Below are 15,805 nucleotides of genomic sequence, written 5' to 3' on the forward strand. Positions count from 1 at the left end.
AATTTAGAAAGTTATAAAAGAAGGAAATGTGCTTAGGATTAGTCTGATAGAAAATTCACCCTTCCCAGTTTTATGACATCAAACTTTAGCAACTTCAAGCCTCGGGTATCATGCAAAAGAACTGACACTTAGAAATCAATTAGATTTATTTGTTAGTAAACTCTAGTTGGGTTCACAGAACACACCAAAGTATTAGCATTCATGTGGAAAATTTTGATGTCTCTTAAAGATGACACAGAGAATTCTCATTAAAGCTTATATATAAATAATGACTAGGCCAGTGATTACTCTGCTGCTAACAATAATTGTAGCAAAAAAAGAAAAAAAGAGCAAATCTCTCACTTATTCAGAGGAAAAAAAAAAACCTTCACAGTGATGCTATGTTGAAATAGAGAGCTGGCAGAAGATCATTGCTCTGTTCCACAGCTCTCCTGTAAATTGAATACTATTGAAATTGGGGTAGTGAAACTTAATTATGTGGACACCATTTAAACATTCTATAAAGCAGATACATCCCATTTCCCTTTTTATTAGCATGTATTAATGATAGAGGACGGAAAAGCAAAGACAAAAGATCTTCAGTGGATTCAACTTTAGTAGAGAGTATGGACATTTCCTGTTTTGTTCTTTTTCTTGAGTGGGTCAAGGGATTACTAAGAAACATTTATTTCCTCGTAATGTGATTCAACAGACTGGGGGGAGGGGGAGGAAAACTGCCTTAGAGAAAAAATGCCCAACTCATAAGGAAGCTTTCTAGAGTGCCATAATACTAGTCAATAAACTGGAAACTCCGATGTTATAGGTTCCAACACCAACAGGGGGCCAGGAGCGGTGCGACACCTGCCAAGGATCGGAAACCAACACAGAGAAGAGCTACAGCGCGATCTTTTTGCTTCCAGTGCACAGGATGCCTCTCATCTCGCTCCACACATTCTCGCTTCTCAAAACGACCCTGGACGCGGGGACCCGCCCACCAACATCCCCCCATCTGCAGGGGTGACAGGCTACGCCTACTTACTGAGCTGTCCTCCGCCCGACGTCGTACTCGGTTCCCGACCTCCAGCACCTCCCATGGCGGATGCGCCAGGAATCCCAGGCGCCCCCATCCCCGGTGGGGTCCCGCTCTGCCTCTCGAAGTTGCCAGGGTTGGAGAAGTAATCGCGCAGCCGCGGCAGCTCGCGGCCGCTCTCCAACAGCTCGGTGTGCAGCTCCAGGGCGGTCAGCAAGTATTGATCGCGCAACAGCTGAGCGGCGATGGCATCGATGGACAATCGGGCAGGGGTCTCCCCGGCGCCCGCCAGAGCCGCCGGAGGGGCGGACGCCTCCACCGGGAGCCCCGGCCGCGCGCTGCTTCCCGGGGCCATGGGGTCCTGGGGCGACAGCGAGCCTGCAGAACCGGGATCGAGGCCGACCCCGGCACCCAGCCGAAGTCCTGCCCGCCGGTCCTCGGTCGCCGCTACCTCGTCGTCGTCCTCATCCGAATCGCTGAGGAAAGGATTTACGCCGCTACCACTGCCACCACCTCCGGGCGCCATCGCCGCCATCTTACTCTGTCAGGAGTGTGGGTGCTTCCCTGCTTGGCTCGACAGCCCCTCAGCCTGAATCCTCGTTAGGTCCCCAGAGCCACTGACCACCGAGGCAGCCCAGGCCGGCCGCGCCTCTCCTCACCTAGACACTAGGCCGGACTAGGAGGCAGGAATGCAGCAGCACCTCTCGCCTCAGCCGCCGCTGCACCAGTAGCCGACTGTGCAGGCGTCTTCCTGGTCGCTAGTCTCGCGAGAACTGGCTCGGTCCCATCTTCGCCCCGCCCCGTTCCCGCCTCAGCCCCACCCACCTCAGGCCCTGGAGTCGGAAGATTGAAGGAAACGCTCAGAGCTCAAACGTAAGGCCCCACCCACAAGCGCTCGAGGATTGGCTGGAATTACAGGACCAAGGCCAGACAGTTATCGCGAGAACTCGGAGGCCTGGGGCATGTTGGGGGCGTTCCCTTGAGGAGCGGAGGTGGAGGTGGCTGAGGGGTTCGGTTTCGTTGTGGTATGAGAGGGTTGAAGGGAACCCTCCTGAGATCTTGCACGGCCCTGGGTCCTGCCTTCATTCTAAGGAGGCCCCGTTCTCGAGACCGATCCCAGGTAAAGTCCCGGGAGCCTTGCACTCGAGGTGTCCCCACGCCCGCTGCTTCCTGCACGCTTCGGGTTTTGTCGCTGTTTTGCCGTCTCCGCCCAGGTAGCGAGTGCTCTGGTCAGAATCTGGCTTCTTTGCGCTTCCGTAGTTTCCCAGCCTTCTGCTCTCTCACTTGGAGGTCTGGCGACCGCATGGCCTCCCTGTGGTTAAGCGAGGGCGCCTTCCCGCCCCCTCTGTCCCGGAGTAGGACCTAGAAAGCTGAAGGGTGCAGATGGAGGACATTGCCACACTTGAGTTTCGAGATGCCTTTGCACTCCTCTGTGAACAGCCTGGACTTGGACGACAGTCTAAGTACTCTGTAAACCCCTGGAGATTAACATACATCAAAGGAACTTTTCAAACTATTAAGTACAAGTGAGTGAAGTAGTCAATGGCCTGGTCAAGTCCACTGCACTAGGACGCATTTGTCCAAAACCATCCAAAACCACGATCCCCTGAAACCTTCATTTAGGCTAGACTCGAGGTTTTCATTGTGGACCAATCCAATTTTAGCGGTTTTAGAAATTGTACTCTGTAGAGAGATTTGATTGCTTTTATGAAACATTTAGCACATTAACTATTCTCGTAGGTTTGGAAGATCATTTATCCTTTATGTTAATTCCTTGATTGTAGTTTGAGGTGATAAGAGGAAGTTTTCCTGTCGTTATTAGACTGCTAGCCCTGATATCATCTATGTTACACACAGATTGCCACATTTTTCTGGTTTTAGAATTCTTTTGAGTTCTTGCTAACCAGCTCCTAACAGACAACAAAGTAAATATCCAGCAGTGCTAACCATCTGCTCTGTTTTATATATATATATGTGTGTGTGTGTGTGTATACATATATATATATATAAAATCGTATATTGTTTGTATATATGTGTACGTATATATGTATGTATGTTTGTATATATGTATATTACATTTAAGCAATGAAGTATCTCCTTTAGCTTTGTGGAAAAATAAAAATAGAGCAATGTTACATGACCTTAGGTCTGGTTACTGGTTTACGTGTAAAGTATGCCAGTAGGTAAGTGTCGGTTTTAATTTCAGTTTAGTCAGTCTCACAATAAACTTCAATTTCGTTTCTATGGGGCTCTGAGATGTTTTCTTTGGTCGTTATTGTTGTTATTGTTTGGGCTTTTTAAGAAGCTTTTAGAATCTGTGACATGAAGGTGGGAGGGGAATACTGGAGGTGGGGGTGGGTGGTTTAAATGAGCATAGGAGACCAGGAGATGGAAAGAAGTTAACCCACACAGTAAAAGAGAACAAGGACCCTTTCGACAGTGGAAAGTAATTTAAAAATAGTGTTAGTAGTAAGGATTCTTTTTTAAAAAAATAAGATTTTTAGTTTTCAATTCTTTGGGCTAAATGCTGTTCTGTTCCATTTATTGATGAATCTGGGAAAAAAATCCTCAGTAACATGGAAATAGTATAGAATGGCCAATATTTTATTGTATTTCACATTTCTTAGCAAAGGGAGTTATCAGTTCTTAGTTTGATACTGCCAAAGAGATTAAAAATGGAACCAAATTTTGGAACGGAGGATTAGTGAATGGCACAGGGAAAACATGAGCAGAAATGTGTAATTTTTTTTCTTCTTTGTAATGGGGATGTTTAGAAATCTACATTTAGGGTGCCTGAGGAAAACTGCACTTAAAATAGTAGAAGGGCACATCACATACACATCACTTACTGTGAGACATTGGAAATGTTTGAGCCTAAATTCTCCCAGCCTCTCTTCCATTTATCAGCCCAGAGGCATAATAAAAACACATAGAATTACAAATGTTCTTGTCCCAGCGCCTGGTAGCTGGTTGGCAGCAAATGTTGTATGGTCGGTTATTAATCAGTGAAGTATTGGATACTGAGGACATTTGGCAGGTTTTTAAACACAGATATCAGTGGCTAGCAGGGCATGGGAAAGTAATGTCAGTAGGACAAAAAGAGGCAGCAGCTTGAATTTAGGGTCTGAATTAGAAAGCACAAATTGAAAATAGGTTTAAAATGTTTGCCTTTGAGTCTTCAGTTGAACATAGAGTTTAGTGGCCGACCTGCCCTCTGTAGTTACTACTTCTAGTTCCCATCCTGTAACCGAGGGCTTGTTTATCTAACTGCAAGTTCTCAACAAATCTTCCCATAGTGTACTTTGCCTCTCAGTGTCATGCATGAGTAGTTTTAATGCACACACTGGGATAGTAAGAAATTCTGCCCTCTACTTATAATTTATTAATAGTTGTTGGAAATTTTCTTTCTTCTTTGGAAGACTGACCTAGGTCAAAGCCTTTTAGACTGTCATCTTATCTGACTAAGGATAGTCTTGAAGTTTATCTCTTAACAATAAAAATAGAAAAGATAGCTTTTCTTTTCCTAAATGCTTAAATCATTTATATGTTAAAATTATTTGAGAATTCCATAGTCTTAAATAACCACAAATAACATTATAAATGCAAAATTTGGTTGATTTAGTGTTTGATATTGTTTAATGCTTTGTTAGTTTTTAGTTTATGGTGATGTATATCTCACAGATATAAACTATATTTTTATAAGCAAATGAATAGCTATGTTTTAAGTTTTAATGATTATGCATTTATTTTGGAAGTTTCCAAAAAACTCAAGTATGTCAGTGAAGTTTTCTTTTTTAATTGTGAATAAGAAGTGATTCCATTTAAGGAAAAAAATGTTATATAGTAATATTGCTTGAGACAAATGTGACTGGGTATATGAATATTCACATGTTAAAATTACTATAACTTCATATATAATAAATCACTTAAGCATAAAACATGGGCTTTTTGGAGTTTATTTTGAAAGTATCTTTGAAGCTTAACACACCTTATCTAGGAAACCCAAAGAGAGAAGCAAGGCGACCTCTAGTGACTTTCTTACATATTGCGATTGAAATGTAATCCTAGATTTCTTGAGCAAACATTTGATTTTTGCATAGAAATGTGATGACTGCTAATGATGACCTTCCCTGCTGTCCTTGAATTATAGTGAAGTGACAAAGGCAGACATTATTTCATCAAAGTCAGTTATGTACTGAACTCATAAATCTACGACTGAGCTAAATCCAAAGCCCCAGGTACATTTTTTTATTTAACCACATAGATGCTATTAGTAGTCAAAAATTGAAGACAAAAACTACTTCAGTGTTTTCCAGTTTAGGATTTGTTAGCAAAGATGCATTTTAGGACAAAATGTGGTAATGGTATATGATACATGGGGGAGTTTGTTTTTAAGAGAATGGTAATGTGTGTTCAAGTGAATGCAGGGGCCCTGAAGATGACTCAGTAGGTAAAGGCATTGCCAGTAAACCTGAAGAGCAGTGTTTGGTTCCAGCGCTGCCTTCTGACCTCCACATTTGTGCCATGGCATACATATGCATATACACGTGTGCACATACAAACACACACATACATACAGAAGCACACATAGGTGCATATACACACACACAAGCATGCACAGATGCACGCACAAACACAAAATGTAACAAAATGTTTTTAAATGGTAATGTCTATTTTTTAAAAATAAACAAACGTGTGTACCTCCGTAAAAATGAAGATAAGATACATTTTTTTAAGGTAACTATTGACAAATATTTGCTTAGAACAGTGGCTCCCAACCTTTCTAATGCTATGACCTTTTAATATAACTCCTCATTTTGTGCTGACCCCCCAACCATAAAATTGTTTTTGTTCCTACTCCATAACTAATTTTGCTACTGTTATGAATCGTAATGTAAATACCTGTTTTCCAATGATTTTCAGTGACCCCTGTGAAAAGGTCGTCTGACCCCCCAAAGGAGTCATGACCCACAAGTTGAAAACTGCTGACTTTGAAGGTAGTAGAATCCTGGCTATTTTTTTCTGTATCTCTATTATTAATATTTAGAATACCATGATGGTACCCACTGTGTACTTTAATGAGTATATAAACTAGGAAAGAAGCCAACTGAGAGATTAGATTTTGAAATTGCATGTGTTTACTAAGGAATCTTTGATACTCTGTTCACCGCAGGTTCTCTTAGAATAAAAAAAAAAAAGGTGTCTTATAGTTTGATCTTTTGGTTGATTTTCTTTTTCTAATTTGTCTGTATTTGATAAGCACATTTTTAGTGCCTCTTTCCTTTTTACAGGGCATTCTCCATCCTTATGATATTTAATTCTTCAGCCAGGGAGAATAAGGTATGTTCGTAATTCTCATCTTTCATATTTTCCAGATCAGAGTCATTATTTGTACCTAATACTGCTTCAAGGAAGAAATTCTAGTGTTTTCTTTTTTAATCTGTAGACACATTCACCAATAAAAACAAAAGACTGGCTTGAAAAACAGTTTATTGTCACTTTGATCTTTGAGGTATAATGTCACGCTATTGCACAGTATTATTTAAACATTTCAATTTGCTTGGTTTCCTTTCTTTAGTATTTGTAAGCTCATCAGGCCTCTGATAGCCTTTCTTAGTGTTCTTTTCTAGAGACACACAATTTGTATTCAGTGAATAAATAAGCCTTCTCATTGTTTCAGAGAAATAAAGTGTTACAGAGTGCAGATTTCCTGAAGTATAGATAGTTTTACTTCTTGTATGTAACTCAGCAAAATGGATAAAATGCATATTACTACTTAAGAGAATCAGACAGTCCCCCTAATCTGATTACCACAGTAAAAAAAAAATTAACTCAAGAAATTTAAAGTTGTAAGTAATTTAATACATTTAAATTCTAAAAGAGGAACAGTGTTGTTTCCACAACCAAGAATATCCTGAATTATATTTCCTTTGTTATTTAGGATTTCCTGTGACTGAGCCTAACTAATTTTTAGTACCTTTTGTTCTGTGTTCCTTTGCTAATTTTTAATTGTTTAGTAGATAACTGAATTTGTTACCGTTTATCAATCCTAATTGAACTCTTTCTTTTTGCGTGGTGTACTATAACATATATTTTATTTCAGTATTATCTTAAGGTGTTAAACAATGTTTATTGTTACCATTGTAAACAAAAGGCAAGTTGTTAAGTTGTGTAGTATCCTGCCTTACCAATGTTGCTTAAGCCATCAGATATGTGGAAGAAAGATCCTCATCAGGTGTGTCTGTTCTGCTTCTCTTGCAGGGAGCCCGTTGTGGATATGCTGCTGTTCTTTGCTTTGGGATTGCTTGTCCATTTTGTGTTCTTCGCCTCCATCTTTGACATTTATTTTACATCTCCTTTGGTCCATGGAATGACTCCTCAGTTTACACCTTTGCCTCCTCCAGCAAAGAGATTAGTGTTATTTGTTGCTGACGGCCTGAGAGCAGATGCTCTTTATGAGTTAGATGAAGATGGAAACTCCAGAGCACCTTTCATTAGGTAAGGATGCTTACAGGCTCAGGGGTTTGTCTTGGCAAGGTTAGCTTGAATTTAAAACACTATGTTTAAAATATCAGTGCAATATTATGAATTGATGAACATCAGCTTGGAATTGACCGTCTTTAAAACTTTTTTTTTTAAACTTGTGTTTTGCTTGTTTTGTTTTTGGGTTTTCTTGTTGTTTGTTGTTGTTTTTGTTGTTTGGAGACAAGGTCTCACTATGTAGCCCTGACTGACCTGGGACTTGCTATGTAGATCAGGCTGGCCTCAAACTCAGAGATCTTCTTGCTTCTGCCTCCCAAGTCCTGGGATTAAGGCCATGTACCTCCACGCCTAGATTTTTTTTTTCTTTTTTTTTTCCTTTAAAATTATGTGAATTTTTTTCACACAGATAACTGTGGATATGCATATTGTAGAATTTTTAGTTTTTTTTTTCCCTGAACAATTTGAAAATATGACAATGTGGCATTTCTTCACCAAACATTATATTACATTTGTTAAGAAAAGGACTTTTGTTTTTATATAGCCATATACCATCTTCATATCAAATAAAACTTAACAATACAATATTCTGTATATCAGCTTTTTCTGTGTAACCAAACATCTCAGCTTGTGGCTTGAAACACTAGGGTGTAGTTGGTCTCTTGATTCTCTGTAGTAGGGTAGTGATTTTTTTTTTTTTTTTCATATTGCCTTGGGTGCTTCTTCATGCTACTCCATTGAATTGGTGGACAGTATAGGACTGGGCTCAAGTAGGTTTTGAGATTCCTTTCCATCTTACAATTTAACTTTTTGGTTTGATTCCTTGTATAAAAATCTTAAAGCCTCATGAGAATTTGAATACTAGCATATATTAATTGTTCATCCCAATTGTCTTTTAGGAATGTTATAATGCATGAAGGCAGCTGGGGAGTATCTCACACACGTGTGCCAACAGAATCTCGGCCTGGCCACGTAGCCTTGATAGCTGGCTTTTACGAGGATGTCAGTGCGGTTGCCAAAGGTTGTGTTCTGAAACAGTTTCATAAATAAAATGCTTGATATATGAACACTCTTTCCTACCACTGAATCATGACATCAGTTAAAAACTCAGTGTGCTTTTTAAATATTTATTTGTGTGTGAATGTGTGTGTGTGTGCTTGTATGTTTGTGCACAATGTGAATGCAAGTGTTGGAGGCCGGAAGACAGTAGTCTACTTGGAACTAGAGATACAAGTGGTTGTGAGCCCCCCAGTGTTGGTGCTGGAAACCACACCCAGGACATCTGGTTTAGCAAGAGCAGCAAGTTCTTTTAACTTCTGAGCCATGTCTCCAGAGGTTTGAGATACTTTTGACAAGTCTTTGAGTATGCCTTACTCACATGAACACATCCTGGTATTGATTCTGTAATTAGTCTGTCGTCATCCTCAACTACTGAAAAAGCATGTATGTATGATATGTGGTTTTGTTAGACATTACAATCAAGAATTTAAAAGTGATTATTTTAACAAGAAGTGAATTATCTACCATTTATATTAAGATAGGCATATAATATGCTTAAGACAATCTATGAGTTTTCTGTGTTGTCCTCAATTACTATCTGAAGAATGCCTCTTTCAGGCCTTATTTTACTGTGCACTTATATTATTCCTTGCTTCTTTTCTCTATTACCCAAAGGATGGAAAGAAAATCCGGTAGAATTTGACTCTCTTTTTAATGAAAGCAAGTACACATGGAGCTGGGGGAGTCCAGATATCTTGCCTATGTTTGCCAAAGGTGAGATACATTGATTATATTTTAGGTAGCAAATGAGTCATAAATAAATGCTTTTTTCCAGGACAGCCAGGGCTACACAGAGAAACCCTGTCTCGAAAAAAACCAAAAAAAAAAAAAATGCTTTTATTCTTGCAGTATTGAGGATGAAATTCAGGGCCTCTCATGTATTAGGCTGGTCTATTACTCAACTACACTCTACCCCTTGGTTTTTAATTCTTTATCTACAGAAATGTATTTATCCAGGTGTAGTGTGCTGCACACCTTTAATCCCAACACTCTGGATGCAGAGGCAAGTAGATCTCTCTGAGCCCAGCCTGACCTATATAGTGAGTTCCAGGACACGTAGAGCCATATACTTTGTGTGCTCATGCTGTACATGGTTCTCATCTAGAGACAACCCACAGGAGTCTGTTCTTTCCTTTTATCATATGGATCCCAGGCATATAACTCAGATTGCCAGTCTTAATAGCAAATGCCTCTACCTGCTTAGCCGTATTGCTGGCTTATATTCTACTTTTATGTATTTATTCATTTCTAGAGGTTTTTTCATGAGCTGTGAAAACAAATGTTTTCTCCAGTGGACTTGGTTATCAGTTTAACAGACAGGACTTCTCCTTTGTTGTATTTTAACAACAAAGATTGCTATGTAACACTATTAGTACTTTTTAATTCAATGAAATAATATATAGTTCTATCATATAACAGCCTTATAAACTTAAGCTCTAGTTTTCCTTTGTATAAAATGTGTTGTAATAGTTACTGCACCTTATATGTTTATTTTTAGAATTAAATGATTCATTTGAATATTTATCAAAGTGCTTATTCTCTATGGAGACAGTGTTGGTGTCTGGTTCTTCATATTTAAATAATTTGTTAAAAAAGTCAGTCAATAGTCACATAATATTTTAAATATTCAGACATTATAATGAGTAACCTATTTACTGTGCCAAAACTTTGTCATTTAATGTATATTATACTAACGTGGTATTTAATGTATTGAAATGTCACATACAGTTCACTGCATTGGCATTTCAATTTGTTGATTTGTTGAACTTGTTTATATGCACAAATCCACAAGTAACAGCATCTCTTGATTAGAAAATTCATTTATGGGGCTGGAGAGATGGCTCAGCGGTTAAGAGCACTGACTGCTCTTCCAGAGGTCCTGAGTTCAATTCCCAGCAACCACATGGTGGCTCACAACCATCTGTAATGGGATCTGATGCCCTCTTCTTGTGTGTCTGAAGACAGCGACAGTGTACTTATATATTTAAAATAAATGGATAAATCTTTAAAAAAATGAAAATTCATTTATTTTAAAAAGTCAGCCAGGTGTAATTCTTGTCTATGAATGATTTTTACTGGGAACAAAGTCACTTCATTTAATGGAAGGATTTTATAATATTATACATTGCATGGTGTCTTAGAGTTCCTATTGCTGCAACAAAACACCATGACCAGAAAGCACGTTGGGGAGGAAAGGGTTGATTTAGTTTACACTTCTAGATTATAATCCGTTATTGAAGGAAGTAAGTTAGGACAGGAACTTAATCAGGGCTGGAACCCAGAGGCAGGAGCTTATGCAGAGGTCACGGAGGAGTACTGCTTACTGCCTTGCTTATGGCTTGCTCAGCCTGCTTTCTTACAGAACCCATGACTACCAGTCCAGGGATGGTACTATCCTCAATGGACTGGTCCCTCCCTAAATTGATCACTAGTTGAGAGAATGCCTTACAGCTGGATCTCATGGAAGCATTTCCTTAATTGACACTCCTTCCTCTCTGATGACTCTAGCTTGTGTCAAGTTGACACACAAAACCAGCCAGTACACACAGATATAAGTGGAACTACTGAAGAAAATTTCGTATTTAGAAAGCAAAATATGTGTTCGGAATTGTACTTCTGCTGTTCATAGACAGGCATTTCACTGGACAAACCCCATTTGCTATTTATATATTTCATTCTTTAGGAAGCTGTAAGGGATGATTAAGTTACTGTGGCTTACCAAGATAATCTTCCTACTTCTGGTCACAGTTGATAACACAGGACTGATGCTTGAACCAGACACAAACCAGTAGGAGTGTCCCAATATGTATGGTATATAAATAACCGACTCCTTTATATGTCCACATCTGGGATATGGGGAGTAGAAGGCCTGAGCAGAGTCACAGGGTCACTAGAACCGAGTTGGTGTTGTAGACTGTCGTTACTTCATGACAGATCATCCCCATGACCTATATAAAAGTGTATCTTCCCAGAAATTGATTATAGATTCTTGATACATGTTTTATAAATTTATAAGATTGACCTCTTTATTTGGTAATAAGCAGCATTTGCCTTTCTTCTCCCAATCCTTGCTTTTGAGACAGGGTCTGGCTGGCTTCAATCTTGAGATTTTTCTTATCTCCACTTCCCTAGTGCTTGGATTACAGCACACATTACAGTTTCAGGCTATTTATTTCCTTAAGTGGAGACAAATACATATAATTTTAAGACAAGTGACATGTTTCAGAGTATGTTCTAGGAAGGATTATGCTAGCCATCTCCATCTGTGTTACATTGTAACCTCTTTAGCAGTATGTGTTTAAATGGAAACAAACTTCAGAACTTATTTTTATTTTATTGCATATTAGAATTTTGACTTTGGTAAGTTAATGTTATTTTGAGAACAAAAAGAATACGTTGATGTATCTAACATGACTTATGACACATAAAATAAAATTTAATTATTTCTTCTATCTTTCCACTCTCTATCATAAACATGTATTAATTCTAGCTAGTTATAAAATTCTTGCTGTAGAGCCAAGTATGATGGGAGCATGCCTGTAATCTTAGCTCTTGGGAAGATTAAGAGGAAAGGTCATTTGAGGATATGAGTTCAAGACCAGCAGGAGCAATATAGTAAGATGATCTCAACAATAACAAAAATAAGTTAAATGATTATCTCATGTTTTATGATAGCTTAAAATTTTGTTATTGTTTCCTAAAATTTGTCTTTTCATTAAATTTCCTTTTCAGGTGCTAGTGGTGACCATGTTTATACATATAGTTACGATGCTCAAAGAGAAGATTTTGGTGCCCACGATGCCACAAAACTGGATACCTGGGTTTTTGATAAAGTTAAGGTGCATGTTGTTTTGCTTTGTTTTGAAACAGAATCTTGCTATGTATCCCAGCCTATCCATCGTTCTCAGCCTTCTTGCTTCAGTGTCCAAGTCCTGTTTTACATAGGAATACCACTACATCTGGGGAGGTATTTGCTATGCAGTGCCTTATGACTCAATATATGCTTATTTAAAGTCCTGGAAATTTATTTCTGAGTGAACTTCTCTCTGGTTTAGTTTGCTGCCTATATGAATTTGAGCATTCATTGTTGTACCCTGCTATTTTTAAAAGAAATTACATGTACTAGAGTGACTAATAAAAAGTTTTTTAAATTCCTTTTCGAAATAACCCTCTAAAAGTCTGTGTTTCTTAAGGTAAAATGAACCCTAGGTTAGGAGCCACAAGAGCCTGCTAACCGTTTCTAGTTTGGTGAGTCACTGTAGGTGATTCTCGATCTGTTGTTGACCTTTGGAGCTTTTGTCTACTAGTAGCGGGCCATGGGAAAGGTGGAACATCTTAAAAACGTTATTTCAGAATAATACTTTCATAATAACAAAGAAATTAGATTTTAAGGAAAAATTAGGGTTTGGAAAGACGGCTCAGCAGCTAAGAGCACCTACGGCAGCACCTAGGCTCCACCCTAGAACAAGCCCTGGGCAGCCTACAGCCACCTGGAGCTTCAGGCCCGAGAACCTGACACCCTGGTCTGGCCTCCTCAGGCACTGCATGCACTTACAGACTACAGACAGTCAGGCCCATACACATAAACATTTCAAAAAGTTTCCTATAAAAAGGGAAGAAGAATCAGGTAAGCCCAAACAGATTAGCCAGCTAACCATTATTAAAGGCCTTTGAGCTGCTTTTCCCCACAGAGTGGTGACTCTTCGTAATTAATTTATTTACTTTACATCCTGATCGAGGTATCCCACCCTCCTGTCCTCCCAGTCTCTCCCCTTCCCGTTGTGTCCCTCCCTTCCCTTACCCATCTACCCATTGTGACTATTCTATTTTTCTTTCTCAGTAAGATCCAAGCATCCCCCACTTGAAGCTTGAACCTTTCTTGTTACTTAGCTTCTCTGGGTCTATGGATTGTAGCATGCTTAACGTTTACTGTATCCCAATATCCACTTAATCCATGTTTGCCTTTCTGGATCTGGATTACCTCACTGTCTTCATGAGGTCTCATTTATTAGTTATTAGTCGTAGTGCTTGAGCTATTGGTGTTGTGTTCAGGAAGTTGTCTCCTGTGTGAATGCATTGAAGACAATTTCTCACTTTCTCTTCTATCATATTTAATGTATCCTGTATTGTTGTACAGAGTGATGCATCTGTTTGCATTTTTATACATGCAAATGCCCAGTAGAGAAGCACCATTTATTGAAGGGTCTTTGATTCAATTCCATTGATCAGCCTGTCTGTTTCTGTATCAATACCATGCAGTTTTTATCACTATTGCTCTGTAGTACAGCTTGAAATTAGGGATGGCAACACCTCCAGATGTTCTTTTATTGTTTAGGATTTTTTAGGTATCCTGGGTCTTTTGTTTTTCCATATGAAATTGAGTATTGTTCTTTCAAAGTCTGTAAATTATAGTGTTGGAATTTTGATGGGGATTGTGTTGAATCTGTAGCTTGCTTTTGGTAGGATGGCCATTTTTACTGTGCTAATCCTACTGATCCAAAGACATGGGAGATCTTTCCATCTTCTGGCATCTTCAAATTCTTTCTTCAAAGATTTGAAGTTCTTGTCATACAGTCATTCACTTGCTTGGTTAGAGTTACACCACTATATTTTATATCATTAGTGTCTATTGTGAAGGGTGTTATTTTCTTACTGAGCCTGTTTAGCATTTCTATCAAGGAGAGCTAATGATTTCCTTGAGGTAATTTTGTGTCAGCCACTTTGCTGACGGTGTTTTTCGGCTGTTTTCTGGTAGAATTTTTGGGATCACTTATGCGTACTATCATATCATCTGCAAGTTGCTGTACTTTGAGTTCTCCCATTCCAATTTGTATCTGCCTGATCTCCTTTAGCTGACTTGCTGCTGTAGCTAGACCTTCAAGTACTTTATTGAGTAGATATGGAGACAGCCTTGTCTTGTCCCTGATTTTATTGGAATTGCTTTAAGTTTCTCTCCGTTTAATTTGATGTTGACTATTGGCTATTGGCTTGCTGTATAATGCCTTTATTGTGTTTAGATATGAGCTTTGTATCCCTGATGTCTCTAAGATTTTTATCATGAAGGGGTGTTGAATTTAATCAGGTTTTTTTTTAGTATCTAATGAGATGATCATGTGATTTTTTTTTTTTTTCAGTTTATATGATGGACTACATTGCTGGATTTTGTTACGTTGAACCATCCCTGAATCTCTGGGACAAAGCTTGCTTGATCATGGTGGATAATGTTTTTGGTGTGTTTTTGATTCAGTTGACAAGTATTTATTGAGTATTTTGCATCAATATTCATAATGGAGACTCTCTGAAATTCGTTTTCTTTTTTTTATTGGATATTTTATTTACATTTCAGATGTGATCCCCTTTCCCCATTCCCTTGCCCCCAGGAACCCCAATCACATCCCCCCTTCTCCTACTTCTATGAGGATGTGCCCTCACCCTCTCGCCCACTCCCACCTCCCCACCCTCGAATTCTCCCACACTGGGACATCCAGCCTTCATTGGACCAAGTATCTCCTCTCCCACATATGCCCAACAATGCCATCCTCCCCGATGTATACAGCTGGAGCCATAGAGCCCTCCCTATGTGCCCCCAGGCTGGTGTTTTAGACACTGGGAGCTCTGGTTGGTTGGTATTGTTGCTCTTCCCATGGGGCCACAAACCCTTTCAACTCCTTCAGTCTTCTCTCTCACTCCTCCATTGGGAACCCCACGATCAGTTCAGTGATTAGCTGTGAGCATCCACCTCTGTATATTTCAGGCTCTGGCAGACCTCTAAGGAAACAGCTATATCAGGTCCTGTCAGCATGTACTTCCTGACATCCACATCAGCGTCTACCTTTGGTGACTGCATATGGGATGGATACCCAGGTGGAACTGTCTCCAGATGACCCCTCCTTCAGTTTCTGTCCCATGTTCTGTCTCCATATTTACTCCCATGAATATTTTGTTACTCCTTCTAAGAAAAAAGCACCCACACTTTGGTCTTCCTTCTTCATGAGCTTCATGTGGTCTGTGAGTTGTATATTGGGTATTGCAAGCTTTTGGACTAATAGCCAATTATCAGTGAATGCATACCATGTGTGTTCTTTTGTGACTGGGTTACCTCACTTAGGGTGATATTTTCTAGTTCTATCCATTTGCCTAAGAATTTCATAAATTCATTGTTTTTAATAGCTGAGTAATATTCCATTGTGTAAGTGTATCACATTTTCTGTATCCATTCCTCTGTTGAAGGACATCTGGGTTCTTTCTAGCTTTTGG

The 15,805-nt window shown here is 39.4% G+C and overlaps 2 protein-coding genes across 11 annotated transcripts in view; one reads left to right on the forward strand and one right to left on the reverse strand.

The window, feature by feature from the left end:
* Positions 1-1,784, reverse strand: part of Relch (RAB11 binding and LisH domain, coiled-coil and HEAT repeat containing) — an 83,423-nt gene extending 81,639 nt beyond the window's left edge. For 2 of the 7 annotated variants that reach the window (XM_028775598.1, XM_028775594.1), the window contains exon 1: positions 1,019-1,784. In XM_028775598.1, coding sequence (XP_028631431.1) covers positions 1,019-1,544 — 526 coding nt within the window. In that variant the 5' untranslated portion in view covers positions 1,545-1,784. The remainder of the gene's footprint in view (positions 1-1,018) is intronic. The other 5 variants (XM_028775597.1, XM_028775596.1, XR_003712395.1 and 2 more) reach the window with 4 other exon arrangements.
* Positions 1,785-2,002: 218 nt separating this feature from the next.
* Positions 2,003-15,805, forward strand: part of Pign (phosphatidylinositol glycan anchor biosynthesis class N) — a 118,854-nt gene continuing 105,051 nt past the window's right edge. For 3 of the 4 annotated variants that reach the window (XR_003712396.1, XM_028775601.1, XM_028775604.1), the window contains exons 1-7: positions 2,003-2,129; positions 5,933-6,006; positions 6,301-6,349; positions 7,271-7,507; positions 8,389-8,510; positions 9,164-9,262; positions 12,281-12,387. Coding sequence is in view for 3 of the 4 variants with exons in the window: in XM_028775601.1 (XP_028631434.1) it covers positions 7,287-7,507; positions 8,389-8,510; positions 9,164-9,262; positions 12,281-12,387 (549 nt within the window). In the remaining variant the exon portion in view is untranslated. The remainder of the gene's footprint in view (positions 2,130-5,932; positions 6,007-6,300; positions 6,350-7,270; positions 7,508-8,388; positions 8,511-9,163; positions 9,263-12,280; positions 12,388-15,805) is intronic. The other variant, XM_028775602.1, reaches the window with a different exon arrangement.

The sequence above is a fragment of the Grammomys surdaster genome, unplaced genomic scaffold (assembly GCF_004785775.1).
Source record: "Grammomys surdaster isolate TR1022 unplaced genomic scaffold, NIH_TR_1.0 257, whole genome shotgun sequence".
Lineage (NCBI taxonomy): Eukaryota > Metazoa > Chordata > Mammalia > Rodentia > Muridae > Grammomys > Grammomys surdaster.